At 36.0% G+C, this 20,824-nt stretch overlaps 2 protein-coding genes across 2 annotated transcripts; one reads left to right on the forward strand and one right to left on the reverse strand.

The window, feature by feature from the left end:
• Positions 1 to 1,160: 1,160 nt before the first annotated feature.
• Positions 1,161 to 7,811, reverse strand: LOC110687958 (7-dehydrocholesterol reductase). The gene is made up of 13 exons (XM_021864612.1): positions 7,526 to 7,811; positions 5,494 to 5,716; positions 5,324 to 5,379; positions 4,446 to 4,548; positions 4,273 to 4,338; positions 3,737 to 3,850; positions 3,311 to 3,437; positions 2,612 to 2,712; positions 2,368 to 2,493; positions 2,143 to 2,207; positions 1,897 to 1,978; positions 1,717 to 1,799; positions 1,161 to 1,502 (listed from the first exon to the last, which is right to left on the reverse strand). The coding sequence occupies exons 1-13, from the start codon at positions 7,615 to 7,617 to the stop codon at positions 1,436 to 1,438; spliced, it is 1,305 nt and encodes a 434-aa protein (XP_021720304.1). The 5' UTR covers positions 7,618 to 7,811; the 3' UTR covers positions 1,161 to 1,435.
• A 1,891-nt stretch (positions 7,812 to 9,702) lies between these two features.
• Positions 9,703 to 20,467, forward strand: LOC110687960 (uncharacterized protein At3g06530-like). Its single transcript, XM_021864614.1, has 5 exons — positions 9,703 to 10,559; positions 11,464 to 17,107; positions 17,572 to 17,998; positions 18,902 to 19,148; positions 20,154 to 20,467. Exons 1-4 carry the CDS (start codon positions 10,397 to 10,399, stop codon positions 19,130 to 19,132), a joined length of 6,465 nt encoding a protein of 2,154 aa, XP_021720306.1. The 5' UTR covers positions 9,703 to 10,396; the 3' UTR covers positions 19,133 to 19,148; positions 20,154 to 20,467.
• The last annotated feature ends 357 nt before the right edge of the window (positions 20,468 to 20,824 follow it).

Genomic DNA, 20,824 nt, shown 5'->3' on the forward strand with positions numbered 1-20,824 from the left:
ATGCTAGTTGCTGAAGTAGTCAGATACTCTTGCATATTGTAATACAGTCACACTACAGCATCAGGAGAAATCAACACTAGTTTTCTCTTGACCTCAGGATGGTGAATATTCTCATCATTTTGTTACATTGTGTATTTTTCATTTTCCTCAGCATACAATAATGGTCCCGTGGTCCTCACCCTCAAACACCCCTCCCCTTCGATATTAATTTTTACTACTAATAAATAACTTTTAATTTTAGGATGTCTAGAAAAGGTTGTCACATTTTCTACAATAGTAATGGTTTATGATTGAAATTTCTAACATGTCACTACTTAAATTAAGTGATAAATAACAAGACTTTTGTAAAAGAATTCTAATTTGACTCATCAAATGGGTTACGAGTGTTTATAAGATGTTATGTACATTTGGCTTTGTATTGGCTATATAAGTATACAACTTGTTTATCACATTGTTTAGAGGATTAGCTCATTTTTCACCAAAAATGAATACATCGTGTTCTTATTTCTCCCTTATCCCTCTCTTGTATTGTGCATTTCCTCAATAGTTTCTTACTTCTAGTCATATTATTCACCATCCTTCTGAGTTCTGGCGAACCGAGCTAAAAGGAATGATGACCGATGCTGATCCAAGTAAGACACTGCAATACTGCATTCATATATTCATAATGTGCCTGTTACTCTACATAATTCGCTTTGTTTTGTTCTATAGTATGAGATTTTCCTGTTGCTACAATAATACTCCCTCCGCCTAGATTTGATATGTCATGTACCCTATTTTATTATGTCCAGAAAAAGATTTCGTGCTTGCTCACTACGTGATTTAAGTGATGAAATACTGGATGCTTTATCGTGACAAGGTTTCTGCTGGTATTATAGCAGGAATTATTAAAATTTGAGAGCTGTTAACATAGGCTGGGTAAACTTGAGGACTGCACACTATTCTTCACTCCCAGAGTCCCAGGAGGATTAGGAGTCCTTCAAATCGACAGATTCGAGTCATTCAATACCCATCCAATATTCCCACCTCAGGTTATAAATGAAAAGGTTGAATTGATAGAATGTTCTCCATCTATCTAAAAGTGACCATAGTAGTTCAGTGCCTGCTGCATTTGTCTGACATCAGATATTAATACAGAAGAAAACCACTCCCCTGAAGTGTGAAAAACTGATAGAAGTTTCGAAGGGAAAACTCATACACTCTTAAGGTGCAAAGGTAAGATTCGGTAATGTTTAGTACTAGAGTATATAAACATCAAACCTCGTATATTCCCCAAAGAAACAAGGAAGATGCCCAATATACTACAGACATTGAATATTTACACATGATTAACATAATTCGTGACTTAAATTAGAAAGTAAAAACATTGAGCAATTATATTTATATAGCAAAGCTACATAGCTATGACTTAAATTACATAGCTCATACAAAGGATTCAATAAATTCCCGGTATAATCCTGTAGGGAACCTTGTCACAGTAGGTTTTCCAGTACTTGCCATACCTGCAAAGTTTTACAAACAACATATTAATTTCAGAGCTTAAAAGCAAAGGAAAAAACTTAAATAGAGAAATAGGATGGTAATTTAACAAGCATGCAATGATTCTTTGACAAATACGGGTCCAGCCCCTTTATTTATCAAGAGAAACAAGAATGCAGTGATTCTTTGCTATGGTGAAATTTTTTATTTATATAGTAACTGTACGAATTGCCTTACTTGGATCGACATCGATCGTCATCCCTTTTAGCTCGGTCCACAAGGAGGATCGTGAGGAATATCACGTAGAAATAGGGAAGAAACTGCGGAAAAGAAGCACAATACAACAGTTCAGTCAACAGAATTTTGACAAACACGGGTCAGTAAAAAGAAAAAAGGTTTACCAGAACATTTACTTACATGATTGAAAAGAGCTGGAACTGTCCAGAAAAAAGCAGCTAATATTTCTGGGACATAATGAAAATGTCGAGATAAACCCCACCTGTAAATCGAAGATGTAAAAATCACCGAGTTATATAAAACTGCCCATGAATACACAGTCAAAGTCAGCCATGGTCCTATCCCAGGAAATACAGAACAACTCAATACTATGCACTGCAGGACATAATGATGTACAAGACTAATCAAAATGACCAAGAAACATACCATCCTGAAGTCAAGAGAAGGCTAGTCTTGGATTCTCCTGATGTTGTAGTGTATGAGGCTTGAATCTGCAAAAGATTCATCTACTTTAGCATGATAGTCTTTAAGAAAATATGAAAAAGACAATATCAGATATACAGGATTGCGTACAAAGGGGAAAAAGAAAAGAAAAGAAAAATGCAAAAGTAAAGGTGAAAAGGGGAAATTTTATGGCAATTCAAGATGAACCTTTGATGGAGGCTTCCCCCAAACCAAGCCTTTTCCATTAGTACGACGAAATTCCTGTCTCTGTCTGTCACAGTCGTAATTGATATATATGCACAAAATACCGGCCACAAGAATGTAAAGTGAAAGCTGCAACAGAAGTAAAAAGGACTTTCAGAAAAAGATATGTGATCCGGTTTTCTACAATGATGAACAAACTATACACTGACTCTACTCAATCCAGAATACTTCTCATAGATGCAGTTACCTGAATTCCAAGATGAACAGGGTGGTTAACCAAATACATGCCAGGAGAAGTATACACTGATGGGACCCACACCAAACATCCCCAGCAAATATAGAAACCAGCTGCCAGAATCAAATTTGCAGAATATAAGACACTTTAAAAAAAAAAAAAAAAAAAAAAAAAAAACAGAGGCAGAACTCCAACTTCAAAGTACAATTGATATCATTTCATTTTTGATAATACATCACTACATCACTTTGGCACTCCATGCTCGATAAGAGTGTCTTCCTAATATTGTGTTTCTTCTTACCGTTTTAAAAAATCAAATAAAAAAAGAACACATAGTAAAGAAAATCGCCTAGAAAATCTCCACATTTTTTATATGTTGTGGAAACTACTAAAACTAGAAAGGATCATTTTGCTCTGAGAATTCAACCAACAAAATAGCTTCGAGGTTTTGAGCAAAAACAATGACTATTTATGACCATTTAGGAATTTCAATCATAGGATAATAAATATAGATATACAATGTCTATAAATGTAAAATAAACAAGTTAGATATGTACAAGCTAGATTGCTTGGCTTTTCTTGTTGCTGGAAAGACATGTAATCAGGTTAACTTTCATCCAGGCTCAACTCAACTATATATCATACTAATGATAAGACTAACCAGTCAACCAGATTCTTGTGAAACAATAAAGAGGATCGGAAACTACATACCTCGGTCATGGGCAATGTCCATGGTATTCCAATACCCAGCTTCCCACCAGAAAAACTTTGTGACATACACTACCATTAAAATGGTATTGACCAGCATGGAATCAGCAACCTTTCCATACATCTCGTACTGTAGATATTAACACCAAAATAAGGAAAAAAAAAAATAGCTTTCAGTACCTACGAAACATAAACATTGAAGTGTACAAGTGTTACAGACTAAATTCAAGCTTCCTAAATTTGTGATAGATGATAAATTTCTTTTGTGAAGTATAAAACATCTTTGTTGCTGTTTTTCAGTTCTTCCTTTTAATAGAGTAAACCTATGGTCAAAGACGATTCTAAACCAAATAGCTTTTGTTAGAAAATTCAAGCCTAACTTACGCACATATTTGACATTAAGATTAGAAGCACTCTCAGAGGTGTTACCTGCTTTATACAGTAGGTCAAGGCAAGAACCGCCCAAGACATCATCCCAAATCTGCAGTTTGTGAAAACTTTTATGTCGAAGTTCTTACCAATTCGTGGATATAGCTCCATACCCTAGGGAACACAGCAAGCACAGTATCAGTGAATGAATGATTCTAAACATCATGTTCAACACACATGAGGTTATCTAGGATCTAATTTATGCGAAAGCCACTATATTTCTAATTATCAAGAGGATAAAATAGTAAGGTCACTAATTGTTTAAGGTCATGTATACTAACAACCCATAAAAATGGAATTTGTCAGTAAGGTAAGTCTCTAGTCCATGTCAGACACATTCCTGGGTTAAAATTCACTAAGGGGGCAAAGATTTCTCAGCATTATTAGTTTCAAGTCTTTCAACATTCTCCACGCAAGCATGGGTTTTAAGATGTGTATCCAGTCCAACACATGAAGCGAAGCACAAATTTAAAACAAGAAAAAGGAAAAAAATGAAAGAACAAATACAGATGTTATTATGGTTCAATTAAGCTCACCCAATAGAAATCAATTATGAAATTTCCACAAGAACCAGAGTCAGATGACGATGGTGCAACATGCCCCTACATGTGAACCAGCACTCTGATATTAAAGACCATGCATAATAAAAAATAAAAAAATAAAATAAAAAACAAGGAAGATGTCAATGATATTCTTTAAGATAACACACTTTTATGTACAGGAAGATGCAAAAGATGAAGCTTCCAACTATCAGTGTTGAATATATCTCTCCCAAATGATCATACACTATCGCTGGATTGAAGATACCAAACCTGAAAGCAGACCGCAAAAATGAACAGTTGGATAAAATGTGATGCATATTAGTGCCACATATTGATTGTTATCAACACAAATTCTGTAAACAAGGAAGCAAGGAACTAAAATGCCTTCCGAGAAAAAAGTTATGGTTTTTGACATGCCAACTTTTTAAAAACAAAATATCAGTAATAAAGATATTTATTAAACTCCCCCTTTTCACTCTTAGCAAAATAAACAAAAAAGTACGCTTCCCAGCTATATATCAACTACGTAGTAACAGAAAAGTGACATACAAGCAAGATCTCTAGACAACATATACAAACTTCATTAGTCTACAAATGTAGTACGGGAATCATAGCTTGCATAGCAAATTTAAAATTTTCCATATAAATGCCCACAAAAGAGTGCAACTGAAATCATAGAGACACTTACCTCAAATAAAATTGAACCAAGCAAATTTGACTTTTGAGCACCACTAAGTTACTGTATGAAACTGTGATATATGACCAGCTTTTTTGCCTTCTTTTTTATATAAAAAAAACTCAGCCCTTTTATACCTTACACTAGACATTAAAGATTCAAGGTAAAAGATTTGAACTTACAACATCAGATACAAAATTGCCCACTTTGTCTCTACTTTTTATAACAGATACTTAAAGTGGTAAATATTTTAGCCAGTTATTGCCATGGAGGAAAACTGGGACATTTATAAGAACGGAGTGGTTAATTTTAAAGTCTAATATGATGCTTTGAGTTGCTGTAAAAATTGAGAACAGTAAGTTTACTCACCACCAGAGCCCAAGATAAGTGATCAAAGTGACAAAATATGCTTGCATTCCATTAGCCTGCAATAGACACAAAAGGAAAGCCCTGATTTCAGTGAGACAAAATCCAGTTTCATATAATAAATGTACACATAAGATTAATGTACTTCAACAACAAGAATAGCCATAACATACCTTGTAAACAGGACGATTTCCGGTGGGAGATATAGGGCCTTCCACCCTTTTTCCAGGTAACAATAGCTGAAGTGCAGCCTCAAATGCTCCATAACAGAAGATGATTTTGCATGCAGTAAATGTGGGTTTAGGCCACATGTTAACAAAACCTTGTAACCCATGCTCCCTCAAGTATAGCCAAGTTTGAGAGATAGAGCCATCAGCATGTACCATAGTGTACCATCTGCATTGGACCAAAAAATTTCAACGTCAACAGAAATCAACATAGCATCTCTGCTACAAAGCAAAGCGGAAATGAGTTCCGAAGCTCAGATTACATCTGCAGCATAGATTATTGATCACTGAAATAAGGTGCGTAAAAAGTCTAAGAATAACAATTGATGTGTCAGAAGGAGAATTTTGCTTGTTTTTACATCAAACTAGGAAACACGGTTGGGTTACTTGGGTACCCAAAAAAACAAACTCAATCAATGCAGAACTCAGATTTCTGAATCTACGGACCAGTTGCTAGCTGATTCTTTGACATGTGACATTCATTAGGCTAAAGTAGCAAGATGCAAAAACTATCAGCCATAAGTTCAAAATCAAAGTCTATTCTTTCGAGCAGCAATTATAGTTTTACATGTTTTTGTATGAATTATGTAGCATCTTTCTTTCACTAACTAGATCCAAATATTTCTAAGATTCCAGTATTTCACAAGGTTAATGTCAAGTCAATCGTGAAGAAAATGCCTAATAACAAGGATACTTGATACCACAAAATTCAAAACTCTCACATGTAAATCAATAACATCTAAAGTTAATACTTATGATTGCCATATACGAATATCTAACAAAGCAAATCTGCTTTTCAATTTTGATGAAGCTAATCTTCCACTACTATATTTTTTCATTTCTATCGAACCTTAAAGTAAGCAATACAGATTTTCCATTGAGTACAGTCATTTATATCACTAGCTAATATGCATACTGTGTAAATGCCCCCCAAGAAATGTGCACATGGGAATCAATAGGTTAAAAAGATTAGAGTTAAAAGACAAAAAGAAGGTAATTGTCACATATGGGCAATCAACTAATGCTATCAGTGTAAAAATCAAAACACATTATAACTTTTACAAGAAAATTGTAGATGTCTCCACCAATTGAATACTCACTCTCAAGGCAATGTTCTTTTCAATTTCATAAAATTCATAAAGCAAAACTTAGTTTTAATCAGCAAAAATCAATTAAAATACGAGAAAAAACAATGGAAAATGATCAAAAACCATTTTTTTACTCGATTAAAACAGCTTAACTGAATAAAATCAATTCTAATCAATAAAAATAATCTCGATTAAAAAACATGTGGAGAGAATCAGGCCTAATAACACGTCATTATTAAAAACATCGTTAACGTTGAAAGATTCATGTTTTTTAATCTTTTGTGTAAAAAATTGGATCATCCTTATGGCCACCATACCACATGTAGACCATTTGACATACAGTACAATAATACTGAATATTAAATCCATGTTAAAGAACAAAAGCAATGGCTTATTGTTCAAATAGAGTCAAGAAACACCTGAAAGTAAAGCAGCATTAAAACAACAAAAACAGGACACCAATAATATAAACATGGTTAAAAAAAACTGGCAAAAAAAAAACCAATTAATTGTTTAAACATATAGACAAATAGTAACCAGTAAGTGCGGAGTATGTAGTATAACACTATTATGCCATTGACAAATTACACCTTATTAAACAATTGAAATAATTATCAAACATGAAACCCAGAAATTTAAGACCCCATTAACAAATCCATCAATCAAAAATAAATACCATGAAATATAACTCAAAATCTATCCATTTCACATCCCAAAAAACATAAAAAAAATTAATACAATTAATGATCAAAACGAGGGTTATCACAGATCTAAACCAGAAATCAATTCACTAAACAAAAAAAATTATAACTTGATTAAAAAAAAAACACTAAAATTAAAACAAAAACATCAAAACAAACTTAAAGAAGAAAAGGGTATATTTTGCTTACAATAGAATAACAAAAGGAGGGCAAAAGGAGAGAAGTGATAACATTGATGCATAAGTGACAATGGGAGAATGCACAGTTTTTGATTCCGCCATTGTTGCTTCTCTTTTTCTCTCCTCTAATTCTCTTTCTGACTTTGCAATCTACAAAAAAATTGGTGGGTATTCTTAAAAGCTCAGTTAATTATTAATTAGTGTGATAATGAAACCAATTGGACTTTTCTACGCCTGAAATTTAACTAATTTTTTTTTTCCAAAAAGATGGCTGCTTTTTGCTTCTTTCACATGAAATAGTGAATTCTCCGTACTATGTTATGTAAGTAGGTGCTGATAAAAAAAAACCCAAAATGTGTCTATTTTGTGGTGGGGTGTATGTGCACAGTAATTGTTATTGTTAATAAATTTAATTTTGTATAAGTCGCCTTTTAAGAGAATATTGAGCTATCCTGTCAAAAAAAAAAAAAAAAAAAAAAGGATATTGAGCTATAAATGTAACATTTACGTGTAATTGTTAATTTTAAGGTAATGTCTGAGCATTGTTCATAGTTAAATACCGATTAAAATGTACTCCCTCCGTCCCCGAAACTTCGACCCTTTTGGGTTGATTTCGCGGGTATTAAGAAGTTAAATTGGAAGTGTAAGAGTGTATGGGAAAACTAAGAAAAGTACATTGAAAAGGGAAATTTACATTGAAATTGCAAAAAAGTAGAGAGAGAAAGTAATAAAAGTATATAGAAAAAGCAAAATTTGCATGGGGAAGCTAATTTTGCACAAATATTATTGCAAATTAAAGGGTATTAAAATGCAAATGGGATGAACATATTGGGACTAAAATTAGGCCATAAGGGTCGAAGTTTCGGGGACGGAAGGAGTATGTTTATGAGGGTAATATACTATAATTACTGACAGCCATTGGTAAAAATATACTTATTAAATACTAGTGAAAAGATAAAGATGTGTTTAGGTGTACAATATATTGATTATTGGCCCAATTAAACAAGAATCAATGACATACACCATTAATTCCGTATGGTTAGTCTCAAATTTTAGACCCACTCCAGAGGGATTAATGATTACGGTACTTGTGTGGCTAATTATTACTCAATACGTACTTATGGTGGTTTGATTATAATTTGTTTTATAATTAATTAATGTAAATGATGTTGTCGAGGTACATATTGAATAATGAGAATGTTGCTAAGTACTTACCAAATAAACAAAAATTTCTTGGTCTTGGTGGAACTTGCCTTGACAAACTTGTGGATTGAAACTTTGCATTAACGTTTACTCTTGACTTTGTGACTTGTAAAATGGAGCAAATGGAATCACGCTATTAGTCTAAATGAATGGCCCCACTTGATGTGTTTGTTGTGTGATGACAAGTCCAATGTTTGTACAAAGACTACAAACTCTATTGTATAGCCCATTGTCTGTGGAAGCTAGCCCGACTTTTTAGGCCCAACTCTGCAATCGCCACCTTATTTATACTTTAGGTCTATATACAATGGGTTGTAGGTTCAAACCTTAAATGCCTCAACGGCTCAAACCCATATTGGCTATATGTAATACTCTGTAGTTTGTATAATGGTTTGTTTGGATAACAAAGTATAAGAGAAAGGAAAGGGAGGGAAGAAGAAAGGGTGAGGAATGGAAGGGAAGGGAGAAAGTAAGGTTATATCTTCTCTCCAAATCTTTTCAATATTGGAAAGATTTGGTTTATTAAAGAGGAAAGAAAAATGAATCGATCCTTTCACTTCCCTTCCCTTTCCTCTTATCAAAGACTACACAAAGAAGAGGGGATGAATCCGTTCTTTTCTCTTCTTTTCATTTCCTTCTAAATCTCTCAATCCAAACAATGTGTAAGTGTTACAGAGTCATTGTCACGGTGAAGAGGTTAATGTGGTAGTGTTATGGTTGCGTGAATAGTCTCAAAAGGGACATGGATGGTCGTTTCCTTTCCTCTCGAATGTATTGACTTCGCCACTTGGGCTTTCACATAACAATAAAATTTAGAAAATGATTGGATTAGATAATGAGGACATGAAAGGAGGGTGAATTGGAATTGGATGAATGTATTAGAGCATTAAGTATTTCAATAAATCTAAATAGTGGGTGATGCGAGACTTTGTGAGGGCAGTTAACTAGTTAGTTGAAGTTATTAATATTAGGGGTTTGTTTGATTTGTGAAAAACCCTTAAATAAACTATGTTGTTTGTTTTAAAAAAACAAAGGGAAAACACACCATCAGCCCACCACCACACAACACCTTTTTCCTTCACTTTCCCACCTTCTCTAGTCACCACCTAGCCACCCCACCACTCGCCGCCCCTCCCCTCCCCCGCAAAATCTTGCGGCAAGGGTTTTGAGGGTGGGGGAGAGGCTGCCGACATTTTACGAGGAGGGGGATACATATCAACCTCTCAGGGGAAGCATCTCCTTCGCGACAACAATTTTAACCACCACCTATGGTGGTGGCGTTGGTGAGGTGTGTAGTTGTTTGTGTGGAAGAAGAAAGTCAATTGGCAGTGATGGAGGATGGAGAATGGAGAAAGGAGGAAGAAATCAATGAAAGTACAAAATTGCCCCTATTAATGAGTAAAATGACTTATATACCCTTGGTATACCAATCAGGTCGATGAACTTGTATTTACTCTCGTTTAACACAACTCCTTTACTTGCAAAAATCTCAATCAAGGCATAAACCCTTGCCTCCCTCAACTATCGCCCCCAGCAGTCCAGCACTAAACTTAACAGTTAAAACCCTTTCTCTTCAATGGCCGCATAATTGCAAATTCAACTAACTGTTTCGTTTTCAATAAAAATAAAAGAGAGAGAGAAACAGTAGAGGTTTTCTGAAGAAGTTGGGTCGATAAAAATGGCGGCAACCTCCATAGCAGCACAACTTCAAGCTCTCAAATCTTATGTAAAAGCAGATACAGAGGCCCCCAGAAGATCTATTACTCGACCCTCTGTTCTATTCAACCCTAAAGAGGCTGCTGACCTTGATATTGATACCATCCTTAGCCTTGCTCTTTCTGGTAACTTTTTTTATGTTATTCATATTATTTTGCGCCTTTTATTGATTTTTGAGTTTTAATAGGCATTTTTTTGTTCTGGGTTTTCTTCAATTTTGTATTTTCTACCTTAAGAAATTGGGTGTTTGCATTGGGTATTCATTGTTTATTGTTGTGTGTATTGAGTGTGTTAGTAGGAGCAGAAATTGTTTCTAGTTTATGTGTAATGGTTGAATTTTAGAGAATTTTCGGAGTCCAACTTGTATAGGATTATATTTGAAGCAGGAATTGAGGAATTTTGCATTGTATTTATAAAAATGGAGCTGACAATAATGAGCTAAATTCAGTTTATTATGGTGTACTGCTTGGGTTTGAGTCTAGAAATTTTAAAAGATTTAAAATGAGTTATAATTGTGTGATTATTCTCTTATGGATTAGTGCATTATAAGAATTTTCTTTTTGGTGACGATGCCGATCTGGTTAGATATTAAACAGCATTAGAGAATAGATAATGGCTGGTAAAAAGACCAATGGGAATTTTTTTCCCTCACATTTGCATTGTTATAGTGGTTTTTCATGGCAAGAAAAGTGAATCGGGAAGGAGCAATGTGGTGTCATTTTTCTTGTAAAGAGGGGTGTGATTTTAGGGTATGCTCCTTTGATGGACTCCAAATGTTTCATCTCATGAACAGGAACACTTTAATAGATGTGCAAAGATTGAATACTTTGGTCACTGATTGAAGGGAGGGGGGGGGCTTTAGTGTTTATAATATTGTGATTGAGTTATTCTAGCAAAGATGGAACTTTGAATCTGATTTATGACAACACATTGATGAGCGGTTTGATCTCGGACAATTTTTTTTTGTGGATACTAACTATACTCTTCTTCTTCTTCTTCTTCTTCTTCTTCTTCTTCTTTCTTTTTTAGGTTTGGAAGTTCTTGAAAAAATTGATGATCGGTTCATAAATCACAAGCATGATCTGTTTAGTCATAAAAGCAGAGATCTAGATAGGGAGTTGATGGGCATTGAAGAAAATAAACGCATTAACTCTTCAATCAGTGCTTATTTGCACTTGCTTTCTGGACATTTTCAATCACCTTCTGCGTTTAAGACACTTGAGTACCTGATTCGACGATATAAGATTCATGTGTATAATGTTGAGGAGTTAATCTTATTTGCACTACCTTATCACGATACTCATGCATTTGTTCGAATCGTGCAATTAATTGACTTGGGAAATAGTCGATGGAAATTTCTTGACGGTGTCAAAGGATCTGGTGCACCACCTCCCAGAGAGGTTTTTGTCCAGCAATGCATACGTGACATGGGTGTTCTCGAGGTTATATGCAGCTATGCAACTCCTGTAAAGAAGCATAAGCCTGCCACACCCATGATCAGTTTTTGCACAGCAGTTGTAGTTGAGGTTTTGGGGTCACTGGCAACTGTTGATAGTGATACTGTGAAGAGAATTCTTCCCTTTCTGAATTCTGGTCTGCAATCGGGTGGTAAAGGGTCTTCTGATTATAAAGCTGGCACTTTGATGATTGTTGGTCTATTAGCAAACAGAGTATCCTTGTCTTCCAAACTGGTCAGCAGCTTGGTCCGTTCAGTGGCTGAGTTGGCTCAAGCAGATGCACAAGCGTCAACAGATTTACAGTGGGTTCAGTTATCAATTATGGCTTTAATCAACATTGTGCAGTTGCAGTCTGTTGAAACACTCCCTAAGAAGGTGGTAGACATCCTGAAAGAGATTGAAGCTCTCCCTGGAATTCTTTCACAAATGACCACAAGGTTCAATATTGACAGATTTCTTACTGTGCTCTTGGAGTCCCTTATTGACTATAGTATTTCTGACAGTCGGTGCAAGCTTGCTGTAGTATCTATTATTGATACTGTTATTATCAAGGGTCTTGTTCGAGTTATAGTTTTCAGGCTTCTTTCTGCGTGTGTGCGATTGTCACAGAACACTGATAATTTAGATATCTCAGATTCAGGGAGCTTTGCAAAGCAAATTTTGCTTCTTCTCAATAAAAAGTATCCCAATGAATTACGTTCTTCTGTTCATGAATTCTTGAATGACAAAAAGGTGCAGCTGAAGGGTGAAAATTCAGTGGTTGAGGGTTTGTGCAAGATGCTGGACGGAAACATAACATCATCTGTAGCCTCTACGGACTCAAAGGTCTGGTTTGGACTTGAAAATCCAAAGGCGGAAATCAGACGGGCTACACTCTCTAATCTTGACCTGTCCACCTTTTTGAATGGTGGTGTTACGTCAGAGTGGCTTGTAACTGTCCAGGAGGCAGTTGTTCATTGTCTCTCTGATGATGATCTGAGTGTTGTTCAGGCAGCTCTTTCTCTTGATAAATTGTCCGAGCTTATAGACTCTGCTCGTCTCCTGGAGATGTATCGGCATTTGCTTCTGAAATGCACTCAGATTATATGGTCAGGTGGATCTGAGAATCTTTCTCTTGCTGGTGAGGTTGCTATTTTATGCCTGAAGCACGCAGTTTCTTTCTTACAAGACCGAACTGATTTTGTGGAGCAAGTTGCTACAATGATATTTCCCTTCATTTTTGTTTTTCCAAGGACAAAGAAGTTGAACTTGAAGGCCCAGAAATTGGCCAAGGAAATAAAGTGGCCTTTCTACAGAGACCTAATCTTGGCATCTGAGGTTAAAAAGGACCTTAAAAAGAAATCTGGGAAGGAGTGGGTTTCTGGTGTTAATATGCCAACTGTTTGCAGCTTGGTGAATGTTTTTTCTGAGGGTAGCAAAGAATTAATGCCGTGGCTTATCAAGTGTTGTACTGAATCTGAATTATCTAAAACATTATTCTTCTTGATATTGCTACAGTCATTTATCATGCAGAAGAATGCCTTTCATCAATTTTCCACTTTGTATGAAACTTGCTATGCTTTTATTAAGGCGGAGTGGAAAGCAATTGAGCATGTTGAAAATGTTTTGCGTGGTCAGGAGTTCAGTTCTAGGATTCTTGATTCAGAAGACAATAAGTTCCTAAATGAGCTTGATGAAAATAATCTTAAGAATTTGAATGCAAGGATCCTGGTATTTGTGTTTTGGAGGGCAATTAAGGCATATATCTCAGTGGTGCCAACAGGTGCTGACATGGATGAGGATGGAAAATGGATGCGCACTTTGCGGGATTTTTACGCCTTCTTTGCTGAATCTAATCTGAAGCATGTTTTCAAGGAGCACAAAAATTATCTTGTTCAAAACTGCAGGGTCTCTCCCATCCATTTTCTCTCAGCCTTTGTTAGTGATCCAGGAGTTTCCACTAGATTACAAATTGAGAGTCTGCATTCATTTGCTATGTTATGTTCTCAGGCAGACGAGGGTTCTGCTTTGCAGCATTTGGCTGGATTTCCTTTAACTCTTGTTCCATTGTCTAGTGATGACCAGGATATCAGGGCAGCTGCTATAAGCTATGTTGAAGAGCTTAACACCCTGTGTTCCCGTGTAAAATATGTGGGCAAGAAAAATGGAAATAATGACATTTGGAGTTCTTCTATTGATGAACTTTTGAGCTTGCTGGTACAACATAAGAAGTTGATCGTTTCGGATAGGGATTTCCTTCCTTCATTGATGGCATCAATACTATCATCATCTTTCCAGAGCCTTCGTGTGCCACTGGATGTTGGTCAGAAATTAGATAAGTCTACCATTGATAGGATTCTCACTTTCATACTAGGATCTGCTATGAAATTTCCTGGATATGCAAAGCTAAAAGTAATCTCACTTCTGAAAGAGTTGGGTGTCTCCATCATGCGGGTAAAGGATGTTGAGTCTCTGTTGTGTGATCTTTTGCAGCAGCGTTACAGTTACCATTTTAAGCTTGATAAGTCGCACCGAGAGTTGTCTGGCATTGATGTGGATATCCTCTGCCTTTTAATTGAGATCTGTTCCATGCCCATATCATCAGATATACATATTGTTGAAGACCATCTATTGCCTGCATTATGCATTGAAGGTTTGTTGCTAGATGATGCCGCTATAGTAAGGCCATGTGTTGCATTTTTGCAGAAGCTGAACGGAAATCTATACAGAAGTTTAAGTTCTGAGACACAGCAAAAACTTTTCCAGCAGTTGGTGCTTCTTTACCATGATGCTAACAATGATGTACAGAATGCCACTAGGGAAGCATTGTTGCGTTTAGATGTTTCTGCTTCAACTGTTGCCTCCATTTTGAATACTATCCTCGTATATGAAGGTGATTTAGTGGCTTCCTCACACCGGAAAAAGAAATCTAAGAAGCATAACGCTGGTTTATTTTCAGTAGGCCGAAGTGCACTTAGCTCTATTAGCTCTCTTCTTGATGTTCTGTTATTAAAGAAAGACATGGGAAACAGGGCCCTTCTTGTAGAGCCTCTTTTTCAGCTTCTTAGGAAAGCCTTCACAGATAAGTGGGTCCATGCAGTTACCCAAGAGGAGTGGGTTCCAGCTTTATCAGGCATCTCTCAAACCACATCTAATGCATTGTCTTACATACAGCAGACAGTGTTGCTTATCTTGGAGGATATCATTTCTTCACTTTCAGATGATCTCTCACTGAACAACGGAGTATTTGATAAATTTGATGCCGCACTACTTGTTGAATGTGCACAGTCTGCGTCAGATGTTGTTACCAGCAATCATGTATATTCACTATTTGCTACAATTGCTAAGGTTGAACCTGGCAAGATATTGCACCATATTCCTGCAATTCTCGCTGTTATCAGTAAATCAACTGTGTACCACGATGATAGTCATTCAAAACGTGTATTTGAAGGGTTAGTTTCAACTGTTGTTCCTTGCTGGTTATCTAAGATGGATGGTGCTGATAATTTGCTCCAAATCTTCATAAATGAAATGCCTGGTGTTGCTCAGCACCAAAGGCTGTCAATCACACTCCATTTCTTGAAGACTCTTGGAGAAAGCAGTAGTATGGGGTCGTTGTTAGTCCTCCTTTTCCGTTCATTGGTTTCAAAAGAGAGATTTTCTTCTCTTCACAGTGAGATAGACACTTCTGGCTTCATAAACTCTGTAGTTCAAACAGAATGGGAGTATAATTTTGCTGAACAAATATGTGAACAATATACATGTTTGATATGGCTCCCTTCCCTTGTTTCATTGCTTAAGCAATTGCAGGGAGGTGTTTCTGACAATAATCAGTGTGTGACATTGTTATTTGCCTTGAAGTTTGTTTTGGGGAAGCTGCAAAATCCTGAAGTTGTCATGAAGCTTCAGTCGATGGAAGATATGGAAACAATCCAGAAAACACTTACTGAACTCATGGTACAGGTTGTTTTTTGTTGGCAATTCATTTTCTTAAGTAAGAAAAAGACATCACTTCCAATCTTTTTGAAGAAGGAGCTTAAGGAGATTATCCATGCTGTTTTAATGAAGATAACAAATGGAATGCTCCCTTCAGCCTTTTTCCAAGGTGTTATTAGGTTGCTGGTTCAGACTGATAAAGGTCCAAGGAAGAAGGCCCTTCAAGTTCTGTGTAAATCTGTGAGAGACCTTGATGCTCTTAAATCTAAAAATGAAAGGGAGCGAAATGTGCATTTGAGAGGCTCTTGGAATCATCTTGATGGAATTGATTTAGACTCGTTTGCTGCACTTTGTCTGGAAATCTTGCAGTTAGTTGATGGTTCTGATAATGATCTCAATGTATCTGTCAGGCTGGCCGCAATTTCGGCATTGGAGATTTTAGCCAACAAGTTTCCTTCCAATCATGCAGTTTTCAGCAAATGCCTTGCGATTGTTGTGCAAAATGTGTTATCTGATGATCTTGCTGTTTCTTCTGGTTGTCTCCGTACAGCTGGTGCATTGATAAATGTTCTGGGACCAAGGGCACTGCCTGAGCTTCCTGAAATCATGAAAAATGTTTTGCAGAGGACTCGGGCTGTGTCTCTGTCATCAGGAGCACGCAAAGAATCTGCTGAGGACAATGGTATTCAGATATCTTCAAAGGATACCCTTATGTTAGCTGTACTAGTCACTTTGGAGGCACTTGTAGAAAATCTGGGTGCCTTTTTGAATCCCTACCTTGGTGATATTGTAGAAATTGTGTTGCTGCATCAAGACTTTGTATCAGAATCCAACCAGAAAATAAAATCCCAGGCTGATAATGTACGAAGGTTAGTTAGTGAGAAAGTTCCTGTCAGGCTAGCATTACCTGCATTGCAGAATGTGTACACAAAAGCTGTGAAGGCAGGGGATTTGAGCTTGTCTACAGTATTTGAGTTACTCCAGAATTTTGTTAGCAAAATGGACAAATCATCAGTGAGCGGCTACCACACAAACATATTTGACCTCTGTATGATGGCTCTGGATCTTCGCAGTCAGCACCTTGCTTCAATTAAGAAAGTTAATTTCGTGGAGAAACATGTCATCAGTGCAATGATTGCTTTGACGATGAAGATGACAGAGACAATGTTCAAGCCTCTCTTCTTACGAAGTATTGAATGGGTAGAGTCTAGTTTGGCAGAAACTAATCATATGGGGCCCAGAAACATTGGAAGAGCAGTTTCTTTCTATAATTTGGTCAACAAGCTTGCTGAAAATCATCGGTCAGTGCATTAACATCTAGTTGTTACTCTCTTAGTGTTTATAAATGTTGATGTTATAAAAAAAAAAAAATTTATTTATATAGAATATCAAGAATGAAAAGAAAAACTATAATTCACTGAAAATATGTATACTTCTCAACGAACCTTTTAGACAGACATTTAAGCTGCAAGAGGCAGCAATTGGTAGTATCCTTTCTTTAATTTCCAAGCTCTATTAATAGTCTTGGTAATCTTTTGAAGTTCATATATAATTAGTTGGAGTTGAGTGACACTGATTTAGCATATATGATCACTGACTGTATCTGTGGGAGTGCTGATTTGTTTATTTTTGCTGATAGCATATATGATAGGATTTGCTGATTTACTTGTTTATTTTGCTCGGTTAAATATGGTCTTCTCTTTCTGTAAGTCTCTTGATACACTTTGTTTTTTGGAATTTAACTGTAGACATTAATTTAATGCAGGTCACTGTTTGTCCCATATTTCAAGTATTTGCTTGAGGGATTTATCAGTTTTTTATCTGATGATGATGATAAGACTAGTCAATCTAGAAAGAAAAAGAAGGCCAAGATTCAGAATTCTGAAAGCAAAAAGAATGAGGCAGTTGATTCTTTGTCACTTGAAAAATGGCATCTCAGGGCTTTGGTCTTGTCGTCCCTGCATAAATGTTTTCTTTATGATACTGGGAGTGTTAAATTTCTGGACTCCACAAAATTCCAACTTCTCTTGAAGCCCATTGTCTCACAGCTTATTGTTGAACCACCAGCTTGTATTGAAGATCATCCAGATATACCATCTCTGGAGGAAGCAGATGAAATCTTGGTTTCTTGCGTTGGTCAAATGGCTGTAACAGCAGGTTCCGACCTTCTTTGGAAGCCCCTGAACTATGAGGTAATAGTTAGTTTCTATAGGATTTTACTAGCTAATAGCCCGCCCATGCATTTCTCTGTCCTTAAGATGATATTTTGATAGTTCTGTGTTGGAGAAGCTACATTCTTTTTTTAAAGAGTAAATTAAATTAAATTCGAAATGTCCAATAAGAATAAACGTGGTATTAGGGAGTACAACTTAAACAAAAATAAGCCAGGGAATATTTAAAGGAAAGATAAATTGAAGTCTTTGGGGTCAAGGGAATATTCATCTTTGTGAGGTATTGAGTTTAAGGTTTAGAAGTTCAGATGTCATCCAGTGAATTACATTTTGGCTGATCTTTAATTGTGAGTTGCTGAAGAATTTACTCAAGGAGTAATGATTATTTCAGGATATACAGTAAGCTTTAGGTATATGCTTGGTCGACTTTCTCTGAATTCATCAGTGCTGTGTTACTCATATTAGGCTACTGGTTTCTGACCATGTCCAGATGTCAGCTTCGGTTAGTTCATAATTAGGTTTTTGGTTAATATTGAATGTCATATGTGCAATGCGTATATCCATGTCAAAGTATTAGATATTAGACTTGCCGGTTCCTGTTTCATAAAAGATTGTTGACCTGTATGGCTGTATCACTGTGTGAGTACCCGTTGTTTGATGAATTCCCCTTTGCCCCAAAACAATAGGCAACATTTGATTTGTGATCACGGTAAGGAACTTAGCTTAATACGTATATACTCTTGGCTTTTAAAATTTGTATATTTTCACCATATCAAGGCAATCATTTTTGGTACTCTTTTGTAAGGGTACCATTGTTAATCAACTAGATTTATGAAGTGGACGAACTTAAATTACAATGTAGTTAATTTAGGAACATATTTAAATTTTTTTGCTGATTATCCTAATTATGTTATTCATGTCCAGGTATTGATGCAAACCCGGAGTGAAATGGTGCGATCCCGTCTTTTAGGCCTGAGAATTATCAAATACCTGGTCGAGAATTTGAAAGAGGAGTACCTGGTGTTACTGGCTGAAACAATTCCTTTCCTTGCTGAGTTGCTGGAGGATGTGGAGTTACCAGTTAAGACACTTGCACAAGAAATTCTCAAGGAGCTGGAGTCTCTGAGTGGCGAGAACCTTCAGGAATACTTTTGATCATATGATTTACCAGGTAATCTTATTTTTTAGTTTCGTAAATTTGAATTTGTTCAAAAAATTATTAGGGAACAGAGTTCCGGCTTATTTTTTGGATGCCTTTTAGCAATAGTCAGTATAGATGCTTTTGTGATTTCCTTTCTATTTCAATATTTGGCGTAGAATTCCGGATTGTACCCTGGTAATTGCGATACTCATTCTACTTCTATTGTTTTGTATATTCTCTTTTCTATTGATTTGTATATTCTCTTTTCTATTGATTTGTAATGCTTGGATGCAATAAATGACCCTGAATTTCTATGGAACAACAAAAGTTTCAATTCAATAGGTGCATCCTAAGTTGAACTGGTATTGATAGGATTCCTTTTGATCCAAGTTTTGGAGTTTGAAGGCGTCAGTGTGAACTTAGAATTGACATTTTAAGTACTGCTGTGTTGGTAAATGTGGTCCTGAAAAATATCCATAACGTTGTTTGTAAGTCTGGTGGTTGTCCAGAATCATGTATTCATGCTAAGATACCGAGCTTTGGCTGATCGATTGCATCAAATTACTAACAATCCAATCTATTACTTGTATGCATTATTGCCGTTGTAGTTGTAGGTGTTGTTGCTCTTTGTAAACCTTAACAATTTTTCTACAGATTTTTCTCCTATGGCACTTGCAATTTTTGTAAACATGTGGATGAATGCATTTTGCACATCTATCGCTCTCTTAAATAAAGAAGGGGTGTGAAGCTGTGAACTGCATAGTGGGTGCCTGTTATGCTAAATTTAATTTTTGAACAGAAGTTTTATGGATTGATGATTCTCTTTTGAGAAATGCACATACAGCGTGTAGAGAAGAGGGGGATTATGTATTCACTGTTGAGACAATGCCTCCCATTGGAGGCCTTCCATCCACCCTATTCAATTACTCCGTATAAAAAGCTGATTCATACCACCATAATATAATGATTTTTTTCCATGAGGCAAGCCAATGAATCTCAGAAAATTGAGTATTGAAGTTTGCTTCTGTTGTGCAGGCTCCTGGCGAATTGTTACCAATCAATCTTGAGAAAATGAGAAGGGATGGCTGAAGTAAATACTCCTTATAAACTGTGGTGTTTTCTTTTCAGTTCTTTCTAACCAGGAGAGAGCACTTATGAGTTAGATCCCAATTTTGCCGTGAAATTTTGGTCCTTGTAGTTGCAGAACTATCAATTTTTTTTTTTTTTTTTTTTTTTGGTCTTTCGTAATGCCAAGGCTTGATTTTCTTATGTATTTGTATACAAACTTAAAACTCTAGCACTTCGAATCAAATCAACTGTCTACACATGATGAATTTTTGGCAAGAAAATCTCTGGCATTACATCAACGCCGTGAAGGCTTGAAATTTAATGTTTATTGCAATTTATAAGCTTTGAAGACTACAATATTTCACCCACTGGTCTTACACTCTAACCTGGGTTGAAATTTTTATATCATTGTTTTAAACCATGTATTTGCTTACAGTATGGTAAAGACTGTTAGCTCCACACCTACTATTCATAAATTTCCAAAAATATTCACTACGAAACAAGTACTTGTATATACCACTATATAGTTTGATTTCTTCAATATTCAAACTTTTCCCCCATTGAAAGATTCCAAACTTACAAAGGGGAAAAAGGCCCTTAGTGAGGAGAGATGAAGGATGAGGAAGATGAAATAAGAT

This window comes from Chenopodium quinoa, unplaced genomic scaffold, assembly GCF_001683475.1.
Source record: "Chenopodium quinoa cultivar QQ74 unplaced genomic scaffold, ASM168347v1, whole genome shotgun sequence".
NCBI classification, from domain to species: Eukaryota; Viridiplantae; Streptophyta; class Magnoliopsida; order Caryophyllales; family Amaranthaceae; genus Chenopodium; species Chenopodium quinoa.